General features: G+C 33.7%; 1 protein-coding gene and 1 long non-coding RNA gene across 2 annotated transcripts; both read right to left on the bottom strand.

Moving 5' to 3' along the window:
* Positions 1-492: 492 nt before the first annotated feature.
* On the bottom strand, positions 493-24777 carry LOC128180397 (exonuclease 3'-5' domain-containing protein 2-like). Its single transcript, XM_052848485.1, is given in 19 exon segments — positions 493-1620; positions 3474-3608; positions 3916-4113; positions 4796-4961; positions 5331-5526; positions 5786-6055; positions 6230-6341; positions 6676-6801; positions 7224-7381; positions 8790-8871; positions 12455-12481; positions 14973-15037; positions 15039-15128; positions 16227-16281; positions 16737-16820; positions 16949-17057; positions 17373-17513; positions 24171-24360; positions 24636-24777. Coding segments are annotated over 19 exon segments (2475 nt in total). The 5' UTR covers positions 24723-24777; the 3' UTR covers positions 493-1436.
* LOC128180398 (uncharacterized) lies at positions 17742-19122 on the bottom strand. Its single transcript, XR_008243218.1, has 3 exons — positions 18752-19122; positions 18143-18246; positions 17742-18044 (listed from the first exon to the last, which is right to left on the bottom strand). It is a non-coding gene; the product is annotated as an uncharacterized LOC128180398 (long non-coding RNA).
* Positions 24778-25335: the final 558 nt, after the last annotated feature.

Here is a 25335-nt window from a genome sequence, read left to right as displayed (position 1 = left end):
AAATCTAACGCGTTTACGTACAGTTAAACAGTATTGGTGTGCGTTATAAGGCAAAATGTTTTTCCATTAAAACTAACTTACGTTCTTTACCGAAAGCTTGGCGAAAAATTGCCATACCGTGAAATTTACATGTTAAATCGCGGAAGTAAAGGTATTCTGTGTATACCTAATAGATATTTGAGGCATTTATCTGAATATTTTTTTATATTTCATTAACAATTGTGATTTCAAAGTATTTTTTAAAAATGTCTTCAAGAGTGTCCGAGAGTAAAGATTTTCAAAGATTGAATAAATTTTTACACAAAATTTATGGCCCCTGGGGCATTGGGGATGGATAATGAATTTCACAATTTATGTCTCCCCTTCCCTGCCATCCAAATTTAGTCTAGTTTGGTCTGATAGCTCCTGAGAACAAGTTTTAAACTGTTTATATTGTCAATGTTTAACAAACAAACAAGGATAGTAAATTTAAAAAGGTGACCAAAAACCTGATTCTTTTCAATTTATATTTTATTTTAAACTTTGTTTTTTTCCCTCTGGAAAAAAAATGAAACAATGTACACATACATTTCTGTACACAGAACAATGATATATGTAACAAATCTCATCACCTTTCTTCATTATGATAAAATTATTCTTATCAGAAAAAAAAATTTCACCGCCAATTTAAACATTTACCCATGCATTGACATCAAAAATGAGGAAAAAAACCCAAGAATGGTACACTTCCTAACTCATGAATAAAAGGTCCTGGTAAGTTTTTAATATTCTGATTTTACCTGCATCAACTTTAAAAATTAAAAAAAAAACCATTCTGATTTACTAATGAATAAAAGAACATTCTAGTAGTTTTATGTTTTGATCAGTGCTTTCACCTGCAATAACTTTGAAAATGAAAAAAAAACCAATATGGTATATCTCCTAACTCATGAATAAATGAAGGTCCTAGGATATTTATAATCCTGCATTACCTTTAAAATAAAAAACAAAACAAAATGATAATATACTGACACACAAATCAAAGAACATATTAGCATTTTTATGGTTTGAACACTGCTTTTACTTGCATTTTAAGAAGCTCACTACACCGAAACATACTCTCTAAGACATAATTTCACAAAATGTTTGTATCAATCAATTTGGTTGAGTATTTAATCACGGCTCAGTGGTTTAGATATCAGTTTTGTGAACAGCAGATCACAAGTTCGAATCTACATAGGGCTTTTGTTTATATTTAATGAATAAAATTGAAAATTTTTATTGTTCATCCAAATTGCATATTTTTACACCTATTTGTCTTGTATACTTCTCATACATTACAATATCTTTAATAATCAAATAAATTTCTTTAATCTGAGAAACCACCGGTTTTTCAAGATATAGCAAGCAACCTTAATTTCAAAACAAACAATAATCAATAAGATTCACTTCCTGAATCATGAATAGAATTCGGTCCTAGCATGTTTATGGTCGACAGACCACTTGGACGGTAGGTATTTGGGTTTCATGGTGTCCAGGAAGTGCTGTCTCCAACGCCTCTCAAAGTTGTAGATGCCTTCGTTCTTTCTGACATGTCGAATCACTCCCTTGCCGTGTGGAAAAAACTCATCGTTAATTGTTCTGAAATTATATAGCGACACACGGTGGTGAAAATAAAATCATTGTTAATTGACTTGTAAATCAACAACATGATATATGTGGTGGTTAATTGGCATGTATCATTAAGAGACAATGTTCTGAATCATCAAACTCCTTCTATATATATTGCAGAAACTTGAAAATTTTGTTTTGTTAAAGGGCATTGATAGTGAAGCATTTGGGATGCAATGTTAAGATTTTGTTATGAAATATGATTATCCATGTAGTTCTCGGGTTTTAATTCTTATATGGTATTTTTCTGTGGAAGAGAAATTTTTACAAATAATACAATTGAGTAAAATCAAATAGAATTCAATTGATAGATTTCTTGTACCACGTAAAATCAATTAAAAGATGAAGAAATTAATTTTGAACAATTATTTTCTTCTAAATTGGGTTTGTCCTTTTTTTTATTAAAAAAAGATTTTTCACCAAATTTTCTCAAAACCTATTTAGCATAATATATAAATTGACATTAAGGGATGCAGTGTTGGACGCGTGTTTCTTATACTTTACTCTCAAAATGCTTGTTTTTAAATATACCATTTGTGTTCCTTCTTCAGCAGAAAAAACCTCTATTATGCATGAATAGAAAATAGTTATGAAGGACGTTGACCGAACACTTCAATTCACAATGCAGCTTGACAATGAAATCACATAACTTTTGTGAGCATGCATTCATTGTGAGTGAATGTATTCATCAATTTAGTTTTCAAGTCCACATAACAGAGGTGATGATATTTCTGTACAAGTTTTGCCATTTGTAGTTAACATCTTTGTTGGCTGTCCCATTTACCGATTTCAACAGTTGCAAATAGCCTAGCTTTTATTGTGGGTTGAAAGCAAAATTTATACCCTTCATGCATGTCTAAGCAAATATTGTAGATAAATTGTTTTAATTGCTGCACCCTTTTTGATAGAGATATGCAGAGAACAGCAGTGCTATCTATTCCAAATACTCTCTCACATGCTTCATTTCTCTCTTTTTGGTGATTTTTTTTTTAAATAAAAACTGAAACCCAGATACAAGAACAAAACAAAAATTGATACCAGGAGGAAGAAAGTAAAAAACCCTCACTTCACTGGACTAAATTTACAAGGATGACAAAAAAAAAATTCTTTATGGGTTTTATAATTGGAATTAAAATCTTGCTTCTCCATTCATTCTGAACTTTTCAGAACACCTTGCAAAATTTTTCAACTTTATCATGCAGGTACATGTACCTTCACGTTGTTTGCAATGGAAAACGCATGTACTTGACGTACACATTCATAATTAACAATATTATTTAACCTGACCAGATGAATGGGGAAATTTTAAAACAGAAATCGTGGATCTTTTTCAATTCTAGAAAATAGTTATAGTTTCGCTGCTGAGGAATTAATGAAAATCTAAATATCAATGAAACAAGAGGCCCATGGCTTATATCACTCGCCTGAGCAACAAAGCAGTCAGACAGAAGTACATGTATAATGTAACTACCAAATGGATTTAAAATTAAACTACCTTCATTAAATTGTTTCTCTACATTAATTTCACACGGACTATGGCATGTCAATATGTGTGGTTTTGAAATTATATTAAATGAAGTATGTTAAAATTTTCACAATTTTTTTTTATTAAAGTACAATATGTACTTTTCAAGGTAGTTTTGACCTGCTAATAACTATCAACTGTCTTACCATTTATATAAACTGCATTTCATTGACAAATTCATAAACATTTATTTTTATATTTGCAAAAAATTCTTTGATTGTGAACATAAATGGAAAATGAAAATTAGAACAACTACATGTATGATGTGTTCCACTTTTACAGTAATTCAGCACTCTACCTGAAATCCATCTCCGCCGCATCCTGTAAAATTTCTGTTGAAAGCTCCTCGGTTCCGTAAAAATCCAGGACAACCTGCTGAAGGTCTTTCCTCCTCTCCACTGGAATTTGGTCAGACTTTGGAGATAATAAGGCCCTATATTGCAAAGAAATAAAATTAAATGTAATAAAAGAGAAAACCAAAAAAAAATGATACTTTCTGACACATCTAACCAACTATTTTTTCTTGATTAATAAAACAGATATGACAAGTATTATCAAAATTGACTTTCTATGCTTATTGCATTTTTTTTTCTTCAAAAATTGGCTTTATCTATTTACATACAGCATCTAACCCACAGGCAATTGTGTAATCATATCTTTTAGGTGTGAGCTAGAAAATGAAAATGTAAGCAGTCTTGAAGATGTCAAAATGGAAAGAGAAAGTAGAACTATTTGTTTACCTTGCTGCTGATTTGACCTTTTGTAGGTCTCTGTCTGCGTGAACTTTGACTGATGACCCCATATCAATAGGGTACCCACTCTCCTTGGCCAGTTGGTATCGCAGCACGTTGTCGTATTGTGTGCTTTTCCGATGACATGGTACACAGAGCAGAAGAACGTCATGCGACGAGTGGTCTTTCAAGGAAGTAGGAAAAAATCTGGAAATATAGTTCCTTTATAACTACCCATAAATACATGTATCATGGGATAAACTGATCAGATATAGATCTTTTATATTTTAAATTATTATTATTAATTTTATCATTTATTATTTACAACTTATATATTAGTACAGGAATGAGTACAAGTGCATGTAAAAAAAAATGTCTAAAAGCATGAAATTTTATTCATTTTATGACAATTAATTAACAAGTTCTACAATTTATATTAATATCTCTAGCTGGCACCGATGTTAGCGCGAGTCGGTCATTGATGTGGGAGGAAGCCTACTTGATGTAGGATCTTTCTTCCTAAACCCAAAAAGACCTAGATGAAAATTTTTAAAGGAGGAAGTATGTTCTTAAAGAAACAAGAAACATGCTACATGCATATTTATCTTATTATTACAACCAGCGTAAATAACCGCTTTAACAGCATTATTTTGGCCATGGCAAACATTACTAGTAAACACGTTACAAGTGTGTAGGACTACACTTGAAGGTAAACATTAAGAAGAAATGAAAAAGCATGGTCACAATTCATATTCATCTACACAAAATACACTAAATGATCCTGTGATGAACAGAAGTATATTTGATAAAGTTCATCTTTTGGTAACACACAAATGGATTTGCTATTAGGACAAGGTTGCCTTGAATATTTTACAGGGTGAAACTTCACCTTCTGTACTCCTTTGGAACGACCTGTTTCTTGATGAGCATCTCTTCACTGCCACACGCTACACAGATGTTATCTTTTTGCTGGAGGTAGTAATCATCCTCACCCTCCGGCCGACCTCCAGGTTCAAAGTTCAATTTCACTGTTAAAGGGTCCTCTTTTACCTTAACTGTTGAAAAAAAGTACAATTAATTAATACAAGTATTTGTTACATGGCAAATAGGATGTATTTATGATACATGTAGGTGTATGTGAAATAATTTCAATAAAATATTAAATTACAATTTAGATCAGGTCCTCAAAGACAGGTTTTAAAAAACTAAAATTAAAATAAAACTTGGATAAAACTAAAGAATTTAGGCCAAAAATTTTTTTATGCATTGGCCCTTAGGCACCATTTATAGGTTGAATTCTGTCATAATGATTAATTTTATAACCGAACAATTTTTTATTTTTAAGTGACAAATAAGAAAATTGAGTAAATCCTGGTCGAAACGTTTGGCCTGAGAATCAAAAGATTAATATTTTTTTATCTTGCCTGCCAATCCTTTCTCCAAGTACCATTCAACTTTTCTGACATCACAAGTACACAGTTCCTGTCCGTCAGGAGCCAACAGGAAACAGTTATAATATAGGGGGCGCTTTCTGACCACGTACGCGCGCTTGTCCTTGACAGTCAAGGAGGAAGATCCTTCAGCATCTTCAGTATTATTATCATCATCCTCATCATTATTCTGTTCAACAGGATACATAAAGTTTGCAATGATTGAAAACAAGTCACCACACAAAAACAAATGTGTAAATTCTTTAATCCTTATTTTTTGAAGACATGTGATTATCATGATATTTTCATCATACACAAATCTATCAGTAATTTTTTCTAATAATTTCCAAATCATTTTATAAAGGTGACCAGGACTAATTTGCCAGATAAGTACTTGCTTAGCATGTACTAGTACAGTACAAAGAAAAATGTGAGTAACCTATAAATACCTGCAGGTCATCTTTATCAAGAGAAAACCTCATGGTCTCCATTGACATGGTTTTGTTTTCTTCTTTTTGATTTCTAGCGATTTGTGATTTGTAGGGCAGGTCCACAATCCCCTGGCACATGGACCTGGCAGTTGGCCAGAATCGTAGGTCAAGTTCATTTTCCATGAGAGCCTTTTCAGATATATGTACTTTTTGTCCTTCCATTTTGGCCATGATTAGGTGTGTAAATATATCCACTCCAACCAAAGCATCCTTTGCTGCATAATCTATCTGCCAAAAAATATAACTAAGCCATTCAAACTGAGTCCATTAATTGATTTAGCTTATCAGATATCTGCTCTTAATTCCATTCAATGCTTAAGTACAAACTCTAATCATTCTTGTATGCCCATAAAAGTTAATTTGCGGATATTAGCATGTTGATCTGAATTGTGCAAAACCTACCTGAGCTTCTGTATAAGTTTCGGCTTCCCAGTTACCACGGCGAACTGCAGCATCCTTTTCTATCACAACATCTAAGACCTCTTTGGTTATCTCCCTCAAACTCTCAGTCTTGCTTCGAAAACAATTACATGTACTTGTGTATTAGACAAACCCTCTAACATAAAGCTCTAATCACATGACATGGAAGTTGGAAGGGTATTGCCAGAGATTAATTTGTATTGTATTAGATTTATGTCCATTTGTTTTAAAGCAAAGGTGTATTTGATATGTACTCATCAATCAGGCCAAAATAAAATTACATGTATTGTTTGTTTGGAATTGTCTCCTACCTCATTGAAATACCCTCCCCGATAAAATTTTACAAGCAAAAAATAAAGAGCTTAGATTGGCAATTGTACCTGACATACCATGATTATAGGATTATTTTGAAAATAATATCTACTTACACATTAAAAATTCCCCGAACACGGGCTAAAACATAACGCAGGTCAACACAGCCTTGAACTGTTATCCCATAATCCCTGCCAAGCTTTTTCCCATCATCAACAACTGCTACGCCTACTTTCAGGATGCTGTTAAAAATTAAAGATGTTTCAATTGCTTAATCAAATCTTTAGTTTAAGAGGAAATTCTGAAAGATTTAGCTTTGCTGGATTAAATGTAACAATTTAACAAACAAGCAAAATTATTTGGTGGCAAGAAAAGTTACTTGGCGAGAATTTATCTTAGCCAAATAAAGTTCTTCAATTTCAGCTCAAAGTATGTTTATCATTCTTCATATGTTAATTGATATTCAAATATTATACATATGGTAAATTGAGATTAAAAGAAATGTAAATAAATATCTATGATAAAAGTTAATAGGCTTTTTACTAAGTGATAGCTTGACTGTTTGTCCAGTACAGTTTTTATAGTCTTAAAAAAAAAGCATATTAAAAAGTGAGGATATTTGTAAACAATTTATTTGGCATATCTTAAGGTTAACAGTAATTACCTGCGGTCCTGCATGATCTGATGAAGAGACTCAGGGACCTCCGACATTTTGGACAGGCGTACTAGGCCACAGTCACCTCTTGGTGTCGCCACTTGTAGCAGAGACACCGGCAGGGCACGCTTTCCGTGGCTGACCCACTCGCAGTCCAATCCTATCACCTACAAATTGCAAATTTTGAAATCTTAATTATTTTTAATTAAACAGCAATTGTTTAGTCCTTGACGTTTTAAAGAAAATACAAAACTGAATATGGGTATTAGGGTCATTTTCAACTTGGATTTTAATTGAAATGCTTAGAAAATAATTTCATGGAATTATTCTCTACATGTTCAATTATACATACCGTATTTAACTAGAGGTACTGTGAGCAAGCTCACAGTTGATACCCCCCGCTAAGAAAATCATAACTCATGTATTTTTTCTATTATAGAAAACATTTGATGAATCTATTTCACTGTCCATTTTCTATACATAACAACTGCTCTATTTTTTAATAAAACTGTTAATGCTAATATGAGTACATAAACCAATTTCTATTCTTTAAATTCCATTTTAATTCAAGTTATCTGTTAATGCATGAGGACATTTGCATCCTTATGTTAACAAACATGACTCGAATCAAACAAAATTCCACATGTCAAGCAGCCATTTAATATAAACATTTTGAATTATAAGTATACTGAGCCCGATTTTTTTTTAAAACAATGACCTTGAACTTCCTCAATTGACCTTGGGTCAAGGTCATGACACACCTTCAGACTATAAGCAATCTTGATGTGAATTAAGAACTTCCAATATTTGTCCATTAAAAAGATATGGACTGGACATGAATTTTGTACTTTTTCTGCCAGTGACCTTGACCTTGCCCAAATGACCTTGGGTCAAGGACATGACACACCCTTAGGTCATAAGCAATCTTTGTGTGAAGTAAGAACTTCCAATGTTTCTCCATAAGAAAGATATGGACCGGACACGGATTTTAATTTTTTTTTCTGCCAGTGACCTTGACTTTGCCCAAATGACCTTGGGTCAAGGTCATGACACACCCTTACGTCATAGGCAATCTTTGTGTGAAGTAGGTAAGAACTTCCAATGTTTCTCCATTAAAAAGATATGGGCCGGACACGAATTTTGAACTTTTTCTGCCAGTGACCTTGACCTTGCCTGAATGACCTTGGGTCAAGGTCATGACATACCCTTAGGTTATAAGCAATATTTGTGTGAAGTAAGAACTTCCAATGTTTCTCCATTAAAAAGATATGGACCGGACACGAATTTTGAACTTTTTCTGCCAGTGACCTTGACCTTGCCCAAATGACCTTGGGTCAAGGTCATGACACACCCTTAGGTCATAAGCAATATTTGTGTGAAGTAAGAACTTCCAATGTTTCTCCATAAGAAAGATATGGACCGGACACGAATTGAACAGACAGACGGACGGACGGACAGACGGACAAGGTGATTCCTATATACCCCCCCCAAACTTCGTTTGCGGGGGGTATAAATATATTTGTTGCTTGCTCTAGGGTAAACATAGTGAAAATTTTATATTTGAATTTACCGTACTTTGATATTTTGCTTCAGTATTCTGTGACAGAACTCCTCCCATATTTCTGGAGACTCAATCACATGCACCTTCTTTTTCTCTCTGTATTTCAAAGATGGTTTATAAATCCTTTCAAAAATGCTATGAATTCCACTGTATTTTCGAAACTGAAGAAAGAACAAGACTACCATGCCTATAAAAAAATAAACATAAGAAGTGTATCGTAGAATTTTCATATTTGATACTTGAATTAGAGAAGTAAATCATGTAATTATTTGTGAAATACATCTGCTCAACATCATCGTAAAGATCATTATAATGTAAATAACGTACATAGAAATTCATTGTTGAACAGGTTTTAAGGCAAACAGACTTTGGGCTTATGAGAATCTCATTGGAAAGCATCAAGGATGAACATGTTAAAAACTTCATAGGCACCCCTGCGAATGTTATTGTCATTCAAATTTTAGACCACGTGGTTTTATTTGACCCTTTCAGTTTCGCAGTAAAAATCGTACCTCGTGTATAAAGTCTATTTCACAGTACATGTATCTAGGTTCTTAATATAGTAGACAAATATAAAATCTAGAGGTTTATTGATTTTAAACTTTATCTTCATTAATTGGTGAATAAAATGTGTTCTAGAAATAAATGTGACTATACAAAAATTAGTTTTTTTTGTCTGCTGTTGCAACAACTAACATGCTTAAAAGAGATCCCTCCTGAGGATTAATTTTCGATCCGCGCCTGACCTAGTAATAACATCAATAGTGAAACAGACTATACCATTATATGCATAATGTTCCTTGAAAATGGCTCGATATACTAAGTTTTAATGCAAAACAGACACCCATCATTTTTTTTAAAACATGGTATTGCACACCACAAGCATCAAACATGGCTATGATTTTATTAAGCAACCCAGTGGTTATATTTTCAACCACTCTACACGTGTTTGAACACGAACGATAACTCTGTTCTGAATATTATCGTTAAATATAAATAACTGCTAGAAGGTAAAATAAGACATACATCTTGAAAGCTTTTCCCGTTTTAACATAAATCACAGTAGGATATGATATGAAAAACGACCAGTACTTACGTATTTTGAGAATATTATCCGAACACTTATACTTCCGCTCGAAATTTCACAGGAAGTGAACAAATATTGGTGAAGTCTCGTGAACTTTCATTCGAGCACCTCTGGATTTATTACTTACTTAGCAACGATAAAGAAAGCATTCCGAACACATTCGCAGGGGTGATAGGGTGACCAAACTAGAAGCTCGGACTGGGGAACATTCTGTCCCAAAATTGATACATAGCATTGTTTACTGTTTATTGAGGCATTTATGTTGTATTCTACTACTGTATAACAGTTGTGGCCAAAGTCAAAGAGATGCCATGGCCATTATTCACCAATATACAAGAAATGTCGATCCTCAGTACATATTAACCACACAGTGTTCACATACACATAAAAGTAACTGTAACCTTCTTAATGTAGTTTGAAATATAAAAGCCTTTCCTTTTAATCAAAAAAAAAAAATCTCTCGACCTCGGAGATTATTCTGTAACATTCACAAAAATTTGTACTTCATTTCTTTATCTGGTTTTAATGAATGGCCAGCGACTGATTCTTGCCATTCTTTTTTTTTTGGAACCATTCAATTTTGCTTGTGAAAAACTCTTAAATTTCAATGCATTAGCGAGAAATGGTACCAACTTGCCAAGAATTCCATGCTCCTATATATAAGATACTCAAGTCTGAAAGTTTTGGGGAGTTCCATTATCAGACTGATCATGAATACAGCTTTCATCATTTCGTCGTTTTGTTTCATAAATTTAAAAATAAAGTAAAACCCTCACTAGCAGATACAAAGGTGATAAAAGGTAAAATCTCAGGTTTACATGAGATTCAATGTGGAACTCAGAACGCTCGAAAGGGGGGGGGGGGGGGTTATTGTCGAATTTCCTCTACCATTCATGGGAGGATCACGTCAATTAGTAGACAATTACCCATAAGAACCGATCAAGATACATACCTCCAGCTGCCAAAATTTTAACGGTTTTTGACTGAAACAGTATACGAACACTTGTGATTAATGATGACATATTTGACTCTGTTCGTTCAATGTTATGTTGCACAACAATTCTCTAGATATGGGCGCATCCATTTTTGTTTCAGCAAATTAATTCGATCATTGAATTATTCGAGTTAAATCAGCTAACAACTCCGACCACCTCTCTACTTTTTTCTCTCAATCTTTGTTCATATTTTGCTGATGTTTGTTTGTATTTTATTTGTTTAGGGCGGAGGGGGTGTTTTATTAAGTTTGTCAATAATTCTTTTTTTTAGCTCATCTGAGTCATGGGCTCTTATTTAAAAAACTGACGTGGGTTTTAGCATTATTTATCTTTTCTTATATAAAATCTGGAAAATTTAAAAAAAAAAAAAAAGTCACAGCACTTTCAAAGATGAAGGACTTCAAAGTCTGTCCTGAAGAGATGTATTGTTTCATAACAAAAATAATAAGGGAATAATAGAAATAAGGAATTTACAAATCTTTTTCTCCAGACAAATGGTTGGCATTATCTAACTTTTTAATTAGGCCTATAGGGTACATTTTCTATGTTTCAAATCATGACTCCCAAAAGTCTGAAACATGTAAGGATGGGATAAAAATTTTAACATAGAAATATATTGGTTAAAGACTTAAAGCAACCCTCTACCTTAACCACTATTAAAATTCGGGAAAGAGGGCATCAATATTAAGGGTTCATTTTTTTTTTGGTCCCCCGCCGCAACGCGGAGCGGGGACATAGAAATGCCGGGCGTTCGTCCTTGTGTCCGTGCGTCCGTGTTTCCGTCCGTTACACTTTTTTTGTAATCGCTCTCATGCCTACAAATTTTGACGGATTTTCATTAAATTTATACCAAATGTTTATACCATTATTACCATGGTCAAGATTGGTCGATACTTTTTGTTAGAGTTATGGGACTTTGTGACCTTGTATGCGCTCTCATGCCTACAAATTTTGACGGATTTTCATTAAATTTATGCCAAAATATGTTTATACCACTAATACTATGGTCAAGTTCTTTTAGATTGTAGTATTTTGGATATATTTGCGACAGGAAAAATAGAAAAAAAAATGGGTGGTGGGGGTAAAAAAATGTTCCTCCCAACCTCCCCACACATTTAATTCTGGAACAGCCCTGAATGTTTGAAAATATTGCAATTTCATATACAGTATACTAGTATACTGTTTGACCGGCGGGGGACCCAGGAATTCTATTCTTGTTACAAATAAAAATACAAAGGGTTAATTTTCAATTGCTGTTGTAGTAAGATTTTTTGAAGAAAATTCAAGTAACAGTATACTAAGTAATTACTAACAAGATCCAATCATTCATGATCATGTTACGGTCCAATATGGCAGCATTTTTCGATGGAAATGCATAGGCTTATCGGATACTGAAACATATACCAGTATTGATGTTGACTTCATGTACTATAAAAAGAAGTATGATTATGGAGGCATTTTGAGATAAAAATGTACCGAAACATATACTGGTATTGAGGTGAACTCTTCAAAGATGTATGATCTTTATACATGTTTGTTAAAGACCCAATTGTGATGTATTATTAACATTTGCATTAATATTTTTTTTAATTTATACCTGCTTTGATATTTAAAAGATACACAACAAGAGGCCCATGGGCCACATCGCTCACCCGAGGAACAATAGGTATGATAAAGTCAGCTACATGGAGTCATAAAACAAACAATCTGGACAATGTACAATAATACATGTAGATCCTGTATAAATAAAATCCATTTTTCCCCCTTGGAACTCGGATAGCCCTGATTGCTGCCAATATTTACAAGAGCAGACTTTAATCACCGCTCCTGCACATATATAGGGACTCAAAGTTACGCAGGCAGGGATGACCGCACACCTACGCAACTCAACAGGTACCAACATTTACGCAAGCAGGGATGACCGCACACTTGCACCAACAGCTCAACCTAACGCAAGCAGGGATTGCCGCACACTTGCGCTAGAAAGGCCTGAACACCAGCATGGATGACCATACATTAGTGCTCCGCCGCTACCACCACCAATACAAGCAGATGTGACTGCACACTTGTATTAATGCGATACAGGGCAGGAATGACCACACCCTTTGTATCGAAGGTTAGAAAACACGTAGATTAGATAGAGCAAGGATGTTCATACACTCAATCTATCCATACATGTTCAAGTTTAACCCCAAACAGTCGCTCATCGAATTGCAATAGACACTGTCCCTATATATGTGCCAACCTAAAATAATTCATAGTATCTAAAAATTGGAAATCAAAAATAAACAAAATAATCTGGCCTTACCCAAAACTTCTTATGCAGAACAACTTATATACATTGAATATTTATTATTGTATAAAAATAATCATCACAATAATTGGTTAACAGTGGATGCATTAATTAAAATAATCAAGAATCAATAAATCAAGGGCAATAACTCAATACAGTAATACAAAAAGATTCTAATGAAAAAATAGCTGCCTGCTTCAATTCTATAGTCATATCACATGTTGAGTATTGCAGTTCTCAAAAAGATCCTTTACAATTGTTTATATATGGGATATTTAGCTACATCAAACTCTGAACCTTCTTGTGAGGCCGAAGAATTGTCCTGGAGCCAAAGTTTTAACAATGATAAAAAATCATCTTGCTGATTAGTTTCTGAGAAGAAGATTTTTAAAGATTTACTTTATATATTCCTATGTAAAACTTTAACACCCCCCCCCCCCCCATGTGGCCTCACACTACCCCCAGGGATCATGATTTTCACAACTTTGAATCTACACTACCTGAGGATACTTCCACACAAGTTTCAACTTTCCTGGTTGATTAGTTTCTGAGAAGAAGATTTTTAAAGATTTACTCTATATATTCCTATGTAAAACTTCGACCCCCCATTGTGCCCCACCCTACCCCCAGGGATCATGATTTTCACAACTTTGAATCTACACTACCTGAGGATGCTTCAACAACAGTTTCACCTTTCCTGGCTGATTAGTTTCTGAGAAGAAGATTTTCAAAGATTTACTCTATATATTTCTATGTAAAATTTTAACACCCCCCCCAATGTGGCCTCACTCTACCCCCAGGGATCATGATTTTCACAACTTTGAATCTACACTACCTGAGGATGCTTCCACACAAGTTTCAGCTTTCCTGGCTGTTTAGTTTCTGAGCAGATGATTTTTAAAGATTTACTCTATATATTCCTATGTAAAACTTCGACCCCCCCCCCCATTGTGGCCCCACCCTACCCCGGGGGTCATGAATTTCACAACTTTAAATCTACACTACCTGAGGATGCTTCCACACAAGTTTCAGCTTTCCTGGTTGTTTAGTTTCTGAGAAGAAGATTTTTAAAGATTTACTCTATATATTCCTATGTAAAACTTCGACCCCCCATTGTGGCCCCACCCTACCCCTGGGGGTCATGAATTTCACAACTTTGAATCTACACTACCTGAGGATGCTTCCACACAAGTTTCAGCTTTCCTGGCTGTTTAGTTTCTGAGAGGAAGATTTTTAAAGATTTACTCTATATATTTCTATGTAAAACTTCGACCCCCCATTGTGGCCCCACCCTACCCCTGGGGGTCATGAATTTCACAACTTTGAATCTACACTACCTGAGGATGCTTCCACACAAGTTTCAGCTTTCCTGGCTGTTTAGTTTCTGAGAGGAAGATTTTTAAAGATTTACTCTATATATTTCTATGTAAAACTTCGACCCCCCATTGTGGCCCCACCCTACCCCCGGGGGTCATGAATTTCACAACTTTGAATCTACACTACCTGAGGATGCTTCCACACAAGTTTCAGCTTTCCTGGCTTTCTGGTTCTTGAGAAGAAGATTTTTGAAAATTTCTCGAAATTTTTCATTAATTTCTAATTATCTCCCCTTGAAAACGGGTATGGCCCTTAATTTTCACAACTTTAAATCCCCTTTGCCTAAGGATGATTTGTGCCAAGTTTGGTTGAAATTGGCCTAGTAGTTCTTGAGAAGATGTTGAAAATGTGAAAAGTTTACGGACGGACGGACGGACGGACAGACAGACGACAGACAAAATGTGATCAGAATAGCTCACTTGAGCTTTCAGCTCAGGTGAGCTAAAAACTAATAAACTGGCAAGGCAGGTAATATACAGGTGAGTAAAATGGCCCTTGGGCCTCCTGTTCAATCATCTTTGCTAGCAAGGTCTTTTCGGTCCACCACACCCCGGGAGTGGAGTGAACAGAAAAACCGAAAACCCTTTGCTAGCAAAGATGCCTGTTTATAAATCAAAATATATTTTACTTTTTCTTGATAAAACTACTAAGTACCAAGTACAAGAATTACACACAGATTTTTTTTTTATTCACAATCTAACCAAAACAGTACATATAAGTGTACAGCATTTTACACTTTTTTGGAATGTCATAAAACAATAAATTCAAAATAATACTTCATTCTGCCCTTCTTTCCAACTAAAACATTTCTTTGAACAAATAGAATCAAATTTACAGATAATTCATTGTTGATTATTTTTTTCTTCAATATGACACATGGTATAATTGGCACATGATATATTGAGAAAACTTCTTTCCATTTATAGTTCAGCTTTTTATGTCAAAAAGAAACGTTCGATAAGTAGAATCTTAACTATTATTCAAATAATACTGTATAAGACATTATTAGATACATTTGTTTACTTTGTTGCCTTAATTTTATTCATATATTTCATTTCAAATTTATCCCTTAATTACTTCTTACGTTGGGTAGAAAAGCCAAATGAAAATGCATCCCACATACACTTTAGAATTGATTGTATACAATATTATTCTGGTACATGTTTTAAATAATACATATTGCTGCCAACAGATAATGACAAGATTGAGGAGCACTAAAGCATTATATATCAAAAATACACAACTGGGAATGTCCAACCAAGTGTGACTCTCACCCGGAGCTATTTGTATAATCTTTCTTAGAAAGCAATTTTCATAAGCAGTGAATGCAGTTAAAAAAAGACCCAACATGCATTCAGAGTATTTTTAGGGTCACATGAATTTGGTATAGGAATGACTTTCCATCATTTTTCAGCATAACAGAGCAACAAAACACAAAGACTTTCACATACATGTAAACTACACGTGTGAAGTGTACACACCAGATAGTGGTACACACAGAGACAGATACACAATGTGTGACACAAGTATCACACTGACTTACACCATGTAAATAAAACAACAAATGGTTACATAGCACTAACAGTTAGGGTTTGTTCCATCATTTTCTGGTTGAACATATAAGATCAGCAATAAGGCACTCCCAACTCCATTACACATTTTGGAGCGCTGTGTTCCCTTCCTTGGTTACCAGTTTTACCAGACTCCCGTTCTCTGGGCGAGTGGATCCATCAGAAGTCCATTTAAAGAACAACCTATATGCAGAGAAAAACTTGTAAACTAAGGCAAAGAAAGAGTACCATTTCAACATTTCTTCACTGTTCAAATTCTGTCCCATTGATTTATTTATGATAATAATGAAAAGGGAAATAACTCAATTTTAAGTATAAAAATTTACTATTATTGCCAGCGACATTTCATTTTGAAGATTATTGGAATGAGAAACTTATGATAATTTTTTGGGTGAAATAAAAAAATTCCAACACACTACTATTACTTTCTATGTCAGTATATTTGGGAAAAATTCATTAATTAAATATGGCTCTTACAAAATAATGCATGTAGTTAAGTGCTACAGATGTCACATTGTCTACATATCATTGTCAGACAGTTACATATCAAATCACAGAACTTGAATTGCAACAGCAGCGTGTAAGATAACCGATAAAACTTGACATTGAATTTTTCATGATAGAAACACTGCACTTACTCTGCAACAAACTCTAATGGAGTCCATGTAGTAAAGTCAGCCTCTGACATGAACTTCCTGTTCATTGGCGTATCAAGAGTGACTCTGAAAAAACCCCACAGATTAAAAAAAAATTTTGAACAAAGTTTTGTGAGAGAATAGTACTGCCACTTTGGCATTTCAATAAAGTATTGCGGTAGTATAGCCACTTAAGCATATCGCTAAGGTCTTACGGTAGAATAGCCACTGCTGAGCTGTTGGCAGGCAGTCCACTTCCTTTGGAGGCCAGACTCTTGACCAACTGGTGTACAGCTGCCTTGGCCATTCCATATCCCATCATGCCTACAAAAAAGGATATTAGGGTAAAATTATATAGTTATTTGAGAACAAAGGCTCTGCTAAAACAAATTTTGGTCGTATATTCCTCTTTGATTTTATTTCATTTGAAGAATTTGTGGACCTGCTCAACCACAATAGCTACACAAGACTAGTTTTCAGTTATTAATAATGAAACTACAGTACATTGATCTTATCAACCTGCTTTCAGGCAGACATTATATTTTTTGCATTGAATCTCATCTTATATAATATTTTCTCAATCATAAGGTTCTTAATGAACTGTAGAGACCTGGCATTCTGGAATTTGATTTTACAGACCTGCTGTGCCACCGACACAGGGTGCAGCTCCAGGCAGGGTGATTATTCCCCCTTCTTTCAGGTATTTAGCTGCCAGAGCTGCTGCTATGGAGCTTGTCCAAACACTCTGCTTCCACATCATGTCAGCATTCTTGATGAATTCTACAGAAAAATAATTTATTAATAAATATACTGTGATTTATCAAAAAAAGAGCTAGAGCCACGAAGCATCAAAATGTGCCTTAAAATTTTCACAAAACTCAAGTTTGAAACAATACAAATTGTAATCACTTATTTAAATTTAGGCTGTTTAAAATTAATTCTACGTTTAACGTAACATGAAAATTTAAAACCTACGAGGGAGGGAGGAAAAAAATAAACAAACAAAAATTTCAAACAAGTGTGTATTTATTGAAAGTCACCCATTCAGTTATCAATACATCAACACTGTCATATAATACATATGGTAAGATTCAGTCCATGTTAATTTTTGCATTTTCAAAGCATATACTTTTGTGTAATTTATGTTTATATCCTTTCTGTGGGTACATCATGTATACTGGACGAGAAGTGGAGTGACTTGCAAGCACATCAAGTGTTACATCCAATGGATTTACATCAACATAGCAACCAAAGGGAAAACTTTTTCTTTTCAGGGAAAATGTTGCACAACACATGTGATTCACAGATTATCTACAATCAAAATCATGATATTATTTCATACATTTTCATAATGACACATTTTAAAATTTAACATATCAGAGATGTGTTGTAAGATTCAATGTACCTACTTCTAAGAATTCTAGACAGGGTTCTTGAAATAACTGCCACCCTACAAGTGTATTCCACTTCTCTCCGTTCTTCCACTTTAGTTGGGCCTCCTGTTAGTTTCTTCCTATTATATATTGTGAAAGAATGAATTATTATTCCTGAACATGTTATTAAAAATGTAGATACACTTCAAATGAAAGGGATTTGCAGTCATTATCGTGTCAACACTCTTATCTAAATCAGTATATTATGCTGACTTAATGCATTGCTTCACTTCAAGGTATATACATCCACAATTATTATATTTAAAACCAAATATTGGTAGTTCGAACACTGAAATCTTTGTATGATTTTATAGGGTCATTCACCTTTGAAATTGAACAAAAGTTAAAAAGGAAAAAAATTATCACATCTTGACGCTAATATTAAAGTCTATGGGGAAAGGTATACTTTTTTAAACTCTTTTTATATCTTTTCAGTAAAGCGGTGGTAAGAAATTGCTTATAAGCTTTCCCCTTCTTAAAAAATGCAAAAATAACTTAACCGTACACATTCTGAGTTTTTGTTAAATAAGATGGGTAGTCATTTCACTTGTTGATGGATCTCTTAAATAAATATATACAACAAACCTCGTTTTTGCCTTTTTGGGCGGAAGTTGGTTCAGCATGGTTCAGGCTCTGTGACTTGACAACCGACATTAAACAATCTCGAATAAGATTTTTACTGCCAACTTCGATCATGTGTTTGTCTGATCCAAAATTGTTGGGTTTTTCTACTTTGATAGTGGCGTAGACTCTCATGTTCTTCGTATTGTGAAAACTGAATACCTCAATGCTGTCTTTGAGCATGTTTTTCTCTCATACAGGATGTAGAATTCAGTCGCCAAATGAAAACCCAAACCGGAACGACTTTTTCAAATCCGGATTTGTTTGTTTTTTCAAAACGACGATTTCGCCGAAACCTACGCGCGCGGGTTACGTTAAACGTAGAATTAATTTTAAACAGCCTTAGGAAAATTGTTGAAACAGAAGTGTCTGAATCTGTTGTTCAGCCAATCTGGTATAATGAAAATTTTAAAATTAACAACAATTTTTTTTTTATGAATGCTTGGCTCAAAAAGGTGTTCTGTATGTATATGATTTTTTTAGTACTAATGGCCAAATACTGCAATATGAAGATTTTTGTGATAAATTTGATGTACTGATTCCATTTACAACCTATTATGGTATTGTCAACAATATTAAAATGTTAAAACTGCCCTACGATGTAAATACAATTATGTTCAACAATCCATATTATCCAGTTTTCTTAAAGCCAATTCTCAAAAACATAAAGGGTTCAAAAGAGATATATGATATAATCACAGCTACATCCTGGGAAAAACCAAAATATGAAACTAAATGGGAAAATGAACTTAACCTTGATGTAGACAGATTTTGGTGGAAATTACATAACCGTGCAATTTTTAAGATATCCACAGATGTACAAATTCAATGGTTTCAATACAGAATTGTTCACAGAATTTTAACTACAAATGTATTTTTGAAAAGAATTGGAATTGTGCAATCTGATTTATGCTCTTTTTGTGACCTTTATCCTGAAAACTTGTCCCATATATTCTGGGAGTGTACTTATGTTGAAGAACTATGGAATTCTTTTTTTGAGTGGATTAATGATCAAACTAATATGATGATTGATGCCAATATTGTTGATATTTTGTTTGGTAAACTGTCAAAGCACAAAAATATAATCAATCTTTTGATCATCTTAGTAAAACGCCATATTTATAAGAAAAGAAATAACAAAATGTTACCGTCTTTCGAAGGCTTAAAAAGAGAAATACTGTATTATAGAAATTTAGAACATTATATGTATAAAAAAAATAACAATGAAGACAATTTTTATAAACGATGGGATATTTTCTCTTCCCTTCAATAAGTGTCCTCTGTTTTTAATTTACACTTGGGATACTCTATTTTTTCCAACTTCCGCTTTCTTTTTTTCTTATTTTTAAATTTGAACAATCTTAGTATATATAGTTACTCTGTGTACACAACCATAAACACTGTATGAATGTGTGTGTATATGCAAAAAATGTCCTATGTACAGTTTTTTTCACAATAATATTGTAAATTTGATGACTTCAGGGCCTCCCAACCCTGACATCAAATAAATGTTTAAATTGTCTGGGACAATAAAATATTTAAATAATAAAAAAAATTGTAATCACTTATAATGTAGGGCACAATATTCTGCTTCTATGCATATGAAATTTTTTCACTTCCGCCCCACCGTTTAGCACATGCGCATCATCAAACATACTATGATCGTTAAATATAGCTGAAAATTGTAGATTTTACTGCAGTATTTCCTAAATTTGAATGTGGCCACACTTGAGTACCTCTTTGAAACTTTTAAAACTGAGAGATATTGCAGAAATGCTTCTGCCTGCAAAATTTCGTAGAGGTACTCAAGTGTGGCCAATGTGTATTTTACAAATTTTGAAAATATTAGTAACAGAAAATAAAACATACCACTCTATTTTAGGGTAATTATTTGCTTCCTTTTTATTGAAATAGCAGAATTTAATTAATAATGATAAGGAATTATTTGTGATTATTTACAAAATCATCATTTTATTATATATTTGAGGAAGATATGCATATAAACTGAACTTAAACATGTTTTATCTAGTAATTTTATACTGGGTATTCATGCTTACATCGTGCATCATCAATGACGTCATAGTTTGACGTTTGCGACGTCAGTTGAATCTGTACATGGAATCTTGAGTTCTTTCAGTATTTTGCCAATAGAATTTACCAGTAAAGTCTGCATTTTTAAAAAGCATTATTTCTATGTACCACGGTATTATTCAATTGCAGTAGAATATAAGATACGTGAACATTGCTAACAAACAGAAAAAAATTAAATTGGCAAAGTTAACATTGTACGTACGTAAATTAATATATATTCCTATATCTTTATATAGATTAAGCGATAGCATGTATAAGTAGCTTGTTGTGGGTTTTTTGTCAAACGGTGAAATGCATTAAACGAAAGGAAAAATGCAAGTGATATTTTTTAACACAAGTACGTGTTCCTGAATACCGCGGGAGAAAGACAGTCGACATCACGTGTGAACATGTACATATAATTATGATAAACTTAACTTATTCCGTCAAAAACTTGATTATTTAATTCCTAAGTACAGCTGTAATTGAATATTACGCCATCGTCCCTTGCATAAAAACATTTTGCCAATGCATACGTCTTTTCTTTATCAGCCACCTGTTGATCAGTGTTGATTCGTCGCGTGGTCAATGTATTTCCGGTGAACCGTTACATGCAGTTACACTCCTTTCTTAAAAGATCGATTGTGTCCGTTTCGATGAAGACGGCTTTTGGTATACACAGCTTACAATACATTATCATGCACTTTATAGAAGTCTAATCCTACTTGCGATGTCTTTGTTGATAATTTGTCCAATAAAATAAAAATTCACCCTACATGTGTGTACATCGGCAATCTAAATTAAAATTACAAGTCTAATTTTAATTACCGGTAGATTGTGTACATCGGTGACTTACTTTTGCCTATAAAATTCTCGATTTAAATTATCTTTGATTATTTTATGCGTATTAAATTAAAGTTTTTCTTGTATGGCATATAGAAAAAATTCAGATTGCCGGGCCCTTTCTTTAAAAAAAAAAACGATGAGTACAGAGAGATTTAAAGCAGTATTTGTTTCCATTCACCCCCCCCCCCTTCCCTACCCTATGAAAAAATCGATTTACAGCCGATTTCATTACAAATCTATATATATGATAACACAAATTCTACATGCTTGCTATGAATTCGACTTTTCAAGACAATTTTATAACATTATTTATGTGCTACTGCTTTATGTTTTAAATGAAACTGTTCATTTTAACCTATCTTCGCTTCAAAATATTAAACCCACATTCTCATTCTCTCCCTCTTTTCTCTCTCTTTTTCTCTCTCTCCCCTCCCTCCTCTCTCTCTCTCTCTCTCTCTCTCTCTCTCTCTCTCTCTGAAATATGATTTTAATTTTCAAGACATTTACGGATAGCTTATCACTTGATTAAAGTGAAACTTATCACCAGAAAAAATGTAATGTAAATGAATAGACGTTATGGCATTTATAAGGAATAATAAACTCATAAGAATATTTTTAAAGAAATCGATATTCTTTTTTCATTTAATTAATGAACATTAAAATACTGCTGTAATGTCAGTGCCTTGTTCCAGCAGTCAAAAATTTTACTTGTGACAGTCCGATATATTAGAGAGCTTCCTAATATCAGACCATTACCAGTTTCAATACTGTTATTCTTTAAAATCGGACTGTGTCAGGAATCAACAATGATATTCAATGGGGTGATTTAAGTACGATATATGCCTCAAACACTTCTGTATGAAAATATATCACAGTTCTCGGCCCTATAACGGGCCTCGAAACTGTTTTATATTATTTCATACAGAACTGGTTTCGGCATACTAGTATATCCATTACATATACACAGTCGCTAAAAGGTTTTATTCTTCACTTGAACATTTCGTGAATGGTGAGCGCACAGTGAGTGCACCTTAAATAAACGGTGAGTGCACGCTTATCCGAATTGGATAACGCTTATGAACGGTGAACTGTGAGCGAACACAGAGCCCAAACGCAAGCGCAAAGTGAACGTTGAACGATATATGTACTCTTCGGATTGTTATAAGCCTAAATATAATATTATCTGACTAAACAATAAGTGAACACCAAATGAACGCAGTGAGCGCAAGGCGAAATCTTTGTGAACGCACGGCGGGCGTTTTGTGAACGATGAGCGGGAACGGAGCGGAGAGCGCAAGTGAACGCACAGTGAGCGCACATGAACGCACGGTGAGCCCACGGAAAAATGGGAAAATAAAACATTTCAAAGGACTGAACCTTGGCATCTAACTGCTGTAAAGCGCCAGGATTGGGTGAAAATATCGAAGCCTTGAAACAAGTAAAATAATCATGTAGAATAATGTACACAGACTGTTACAGTAATGCATCAAAATTCGAAATTACATATATCTCCATTAAATTTAATTACCGTATTTCTGTCATATTTATATATTTATTATTAATAATTTGAGATTACATTGGTAGAATTCAATGATTAATCCTCAGTTATACACTGTGCATCATCAGCATTACTTCATGCAGTTTCAAATTGCAGAAAAAAGAACTTTTAAGACACCGACATATTTAAATATACCGCCGTTATATTGACCTTCAGCACTGGTCCCTGTAACATTTTTTAAACTTTATTGTAAATAAGCTTTTCATGGTATTTTCATCAATAAATTTATTTTCATAAATTACGGTAATTATAATGTCTACATGATAATTTTATTTGTTTTTTGTTTATTTCTTTAGATTCAAGTCATACGTAGTTTTATCATTTCATGACGTTACTTAACAAAAATGACGTCTGTTCTACATTTTTCATCAAAACAATGCCATATTGTAAACTCCGTTTATGAAAAAGTATGATAGATATCGAAAAAAGAAAAACAGTTATGAAAAGCTAAGATTCTACACTATATTTTACCAAAATATGGTGAGTTTTAATGATAGGGCAATTTTTGATGCTTCGTGGCTCTAGCCCTTTAATTGCATTTAATAAAATTATCATCCTGAACTTAATAAAAAATCAAGATAAAGTGATTAATGTGATGTGTAGGTGATTATCAAATAACTCCATTTCACGGTAACTGCGTGCAGTGCTGCTCTTTTGCAGGGCAAATTCATGACACCTAAACTAAACAATCATCATTATGTTATCTCACATTTCATCAACCAATGGAAAAGAGCCTTTATAATGCAGTTATCATGAAAGGGGTTTATTCAATTAATATATGTACTTCTAGTATAAGTTTGTATTTAACAGAAAAAGGAAAATCCTACCTATCAACCCTTATCAAAAAATAATAGGCAACATTAAACAAATTAATTTTTTTTTTGAAGGGGGGGGGGGGGGTAGTCATACCTTTAGAGGCTGCATTTCCTCCGGCCCATCCTCCTGCTACACACAAAACAGCGTCCAGTTTCTCGCCCCCTATAATGCTTTCTACTCCTTTCAAGACCTCGTCTTCTTGATTAAGCCATGACTCGCTTGGTTTAACCACAACATTTGCATCTGCTTGTTCATTTGGCATCAGATCAATGGATCCAACCCACTATAGTAAAACAAAATATAATCCCCATTTATACCAGTACACGTAAAGTATAACGTTATTATTGTCTTGACATGCACATTTTAAATGAAGATTCAGTGCAAATACCTTAAGAGATTATTTATTTGCAATGTTTAATCATTCGTTGTAATTAAGGAATTGTGTCAAACATGCACAATTAATGAATTATGCATTACTGTACACGAAATATACTTCATGCACAAAAATGCATGGGGCATGAATCGCCATTCTCGATCAAGCATACAATTCATACATACGTAATTTTTAGACTTGAACAGGCTAACGCAGGAGGAACCTAGAGCTCCTTTGCCTCCATAAATTAAAATTCTGCCGGCGCAAGACATGTTTCTTGATTTTCTGAGAAAATTTATTCAATGTTAAATGAGAGCTTGATTAAGAATACCGATCCCGATCAATAAGCTCATACGAGGGGCTGATAAAATCAAAGTACTGAAGAACTGACGGGAGTTGATTTTGTTGATGTTTATTTATTCTAAAATCAATGATATGTTATTTTGCATAACAAGTACATGTAGTTTCTAATTTGAATTAGGCACATTTTTATGATATGAATTTTTGGACTTCGTTTCTCTATTCGAGAAACCCCCATATGAATCATGTTAAATAATATTTAAAAATAAAATTAATTCAATCAAACTATGTATCAGTAATAGAAATATTTCTCGAAAATTGTATGGATCCAAGCAATATTGAACTCTATTCTCGTTCAACCAAACGCTCGGCTGACACCGTAAATCTCCGACAAGGATTTACGGAGACAGCCGAGCCGGTCGAGTTGAAGAAGACTATATTGAACTCTGGCGTATGAATATATACATACGACTACAAAAAATATTTAAATTGTTCGTACCATTTAAAATCTGACTATTTTCAAGGTATTTATAAATAAGTTTAATTCCTTGAAAAACAATGCTTTAGCATACATTACATCAAATC

The sequence above is a fragment of the Crassostrea angulata genome, chromosome 4 (genome assembly GCF_025612915.1).
Source record: "Crassostrea angulata isolate pt1a10 chromosome 4, ASM2561291v2, whole genome shotgun sequence".
Lineage (NCBI taxonomy): Eukaryota > Metazoa > Mollusca > Bivalvia > Ostreida > Ostreidae > Magallana > Magallana angulata.
The sequence above is the reverse complement of the archived record's forward strand: the minus strand, read 5'-3'. Positions and strand labels throughout refer to the sequence as shown.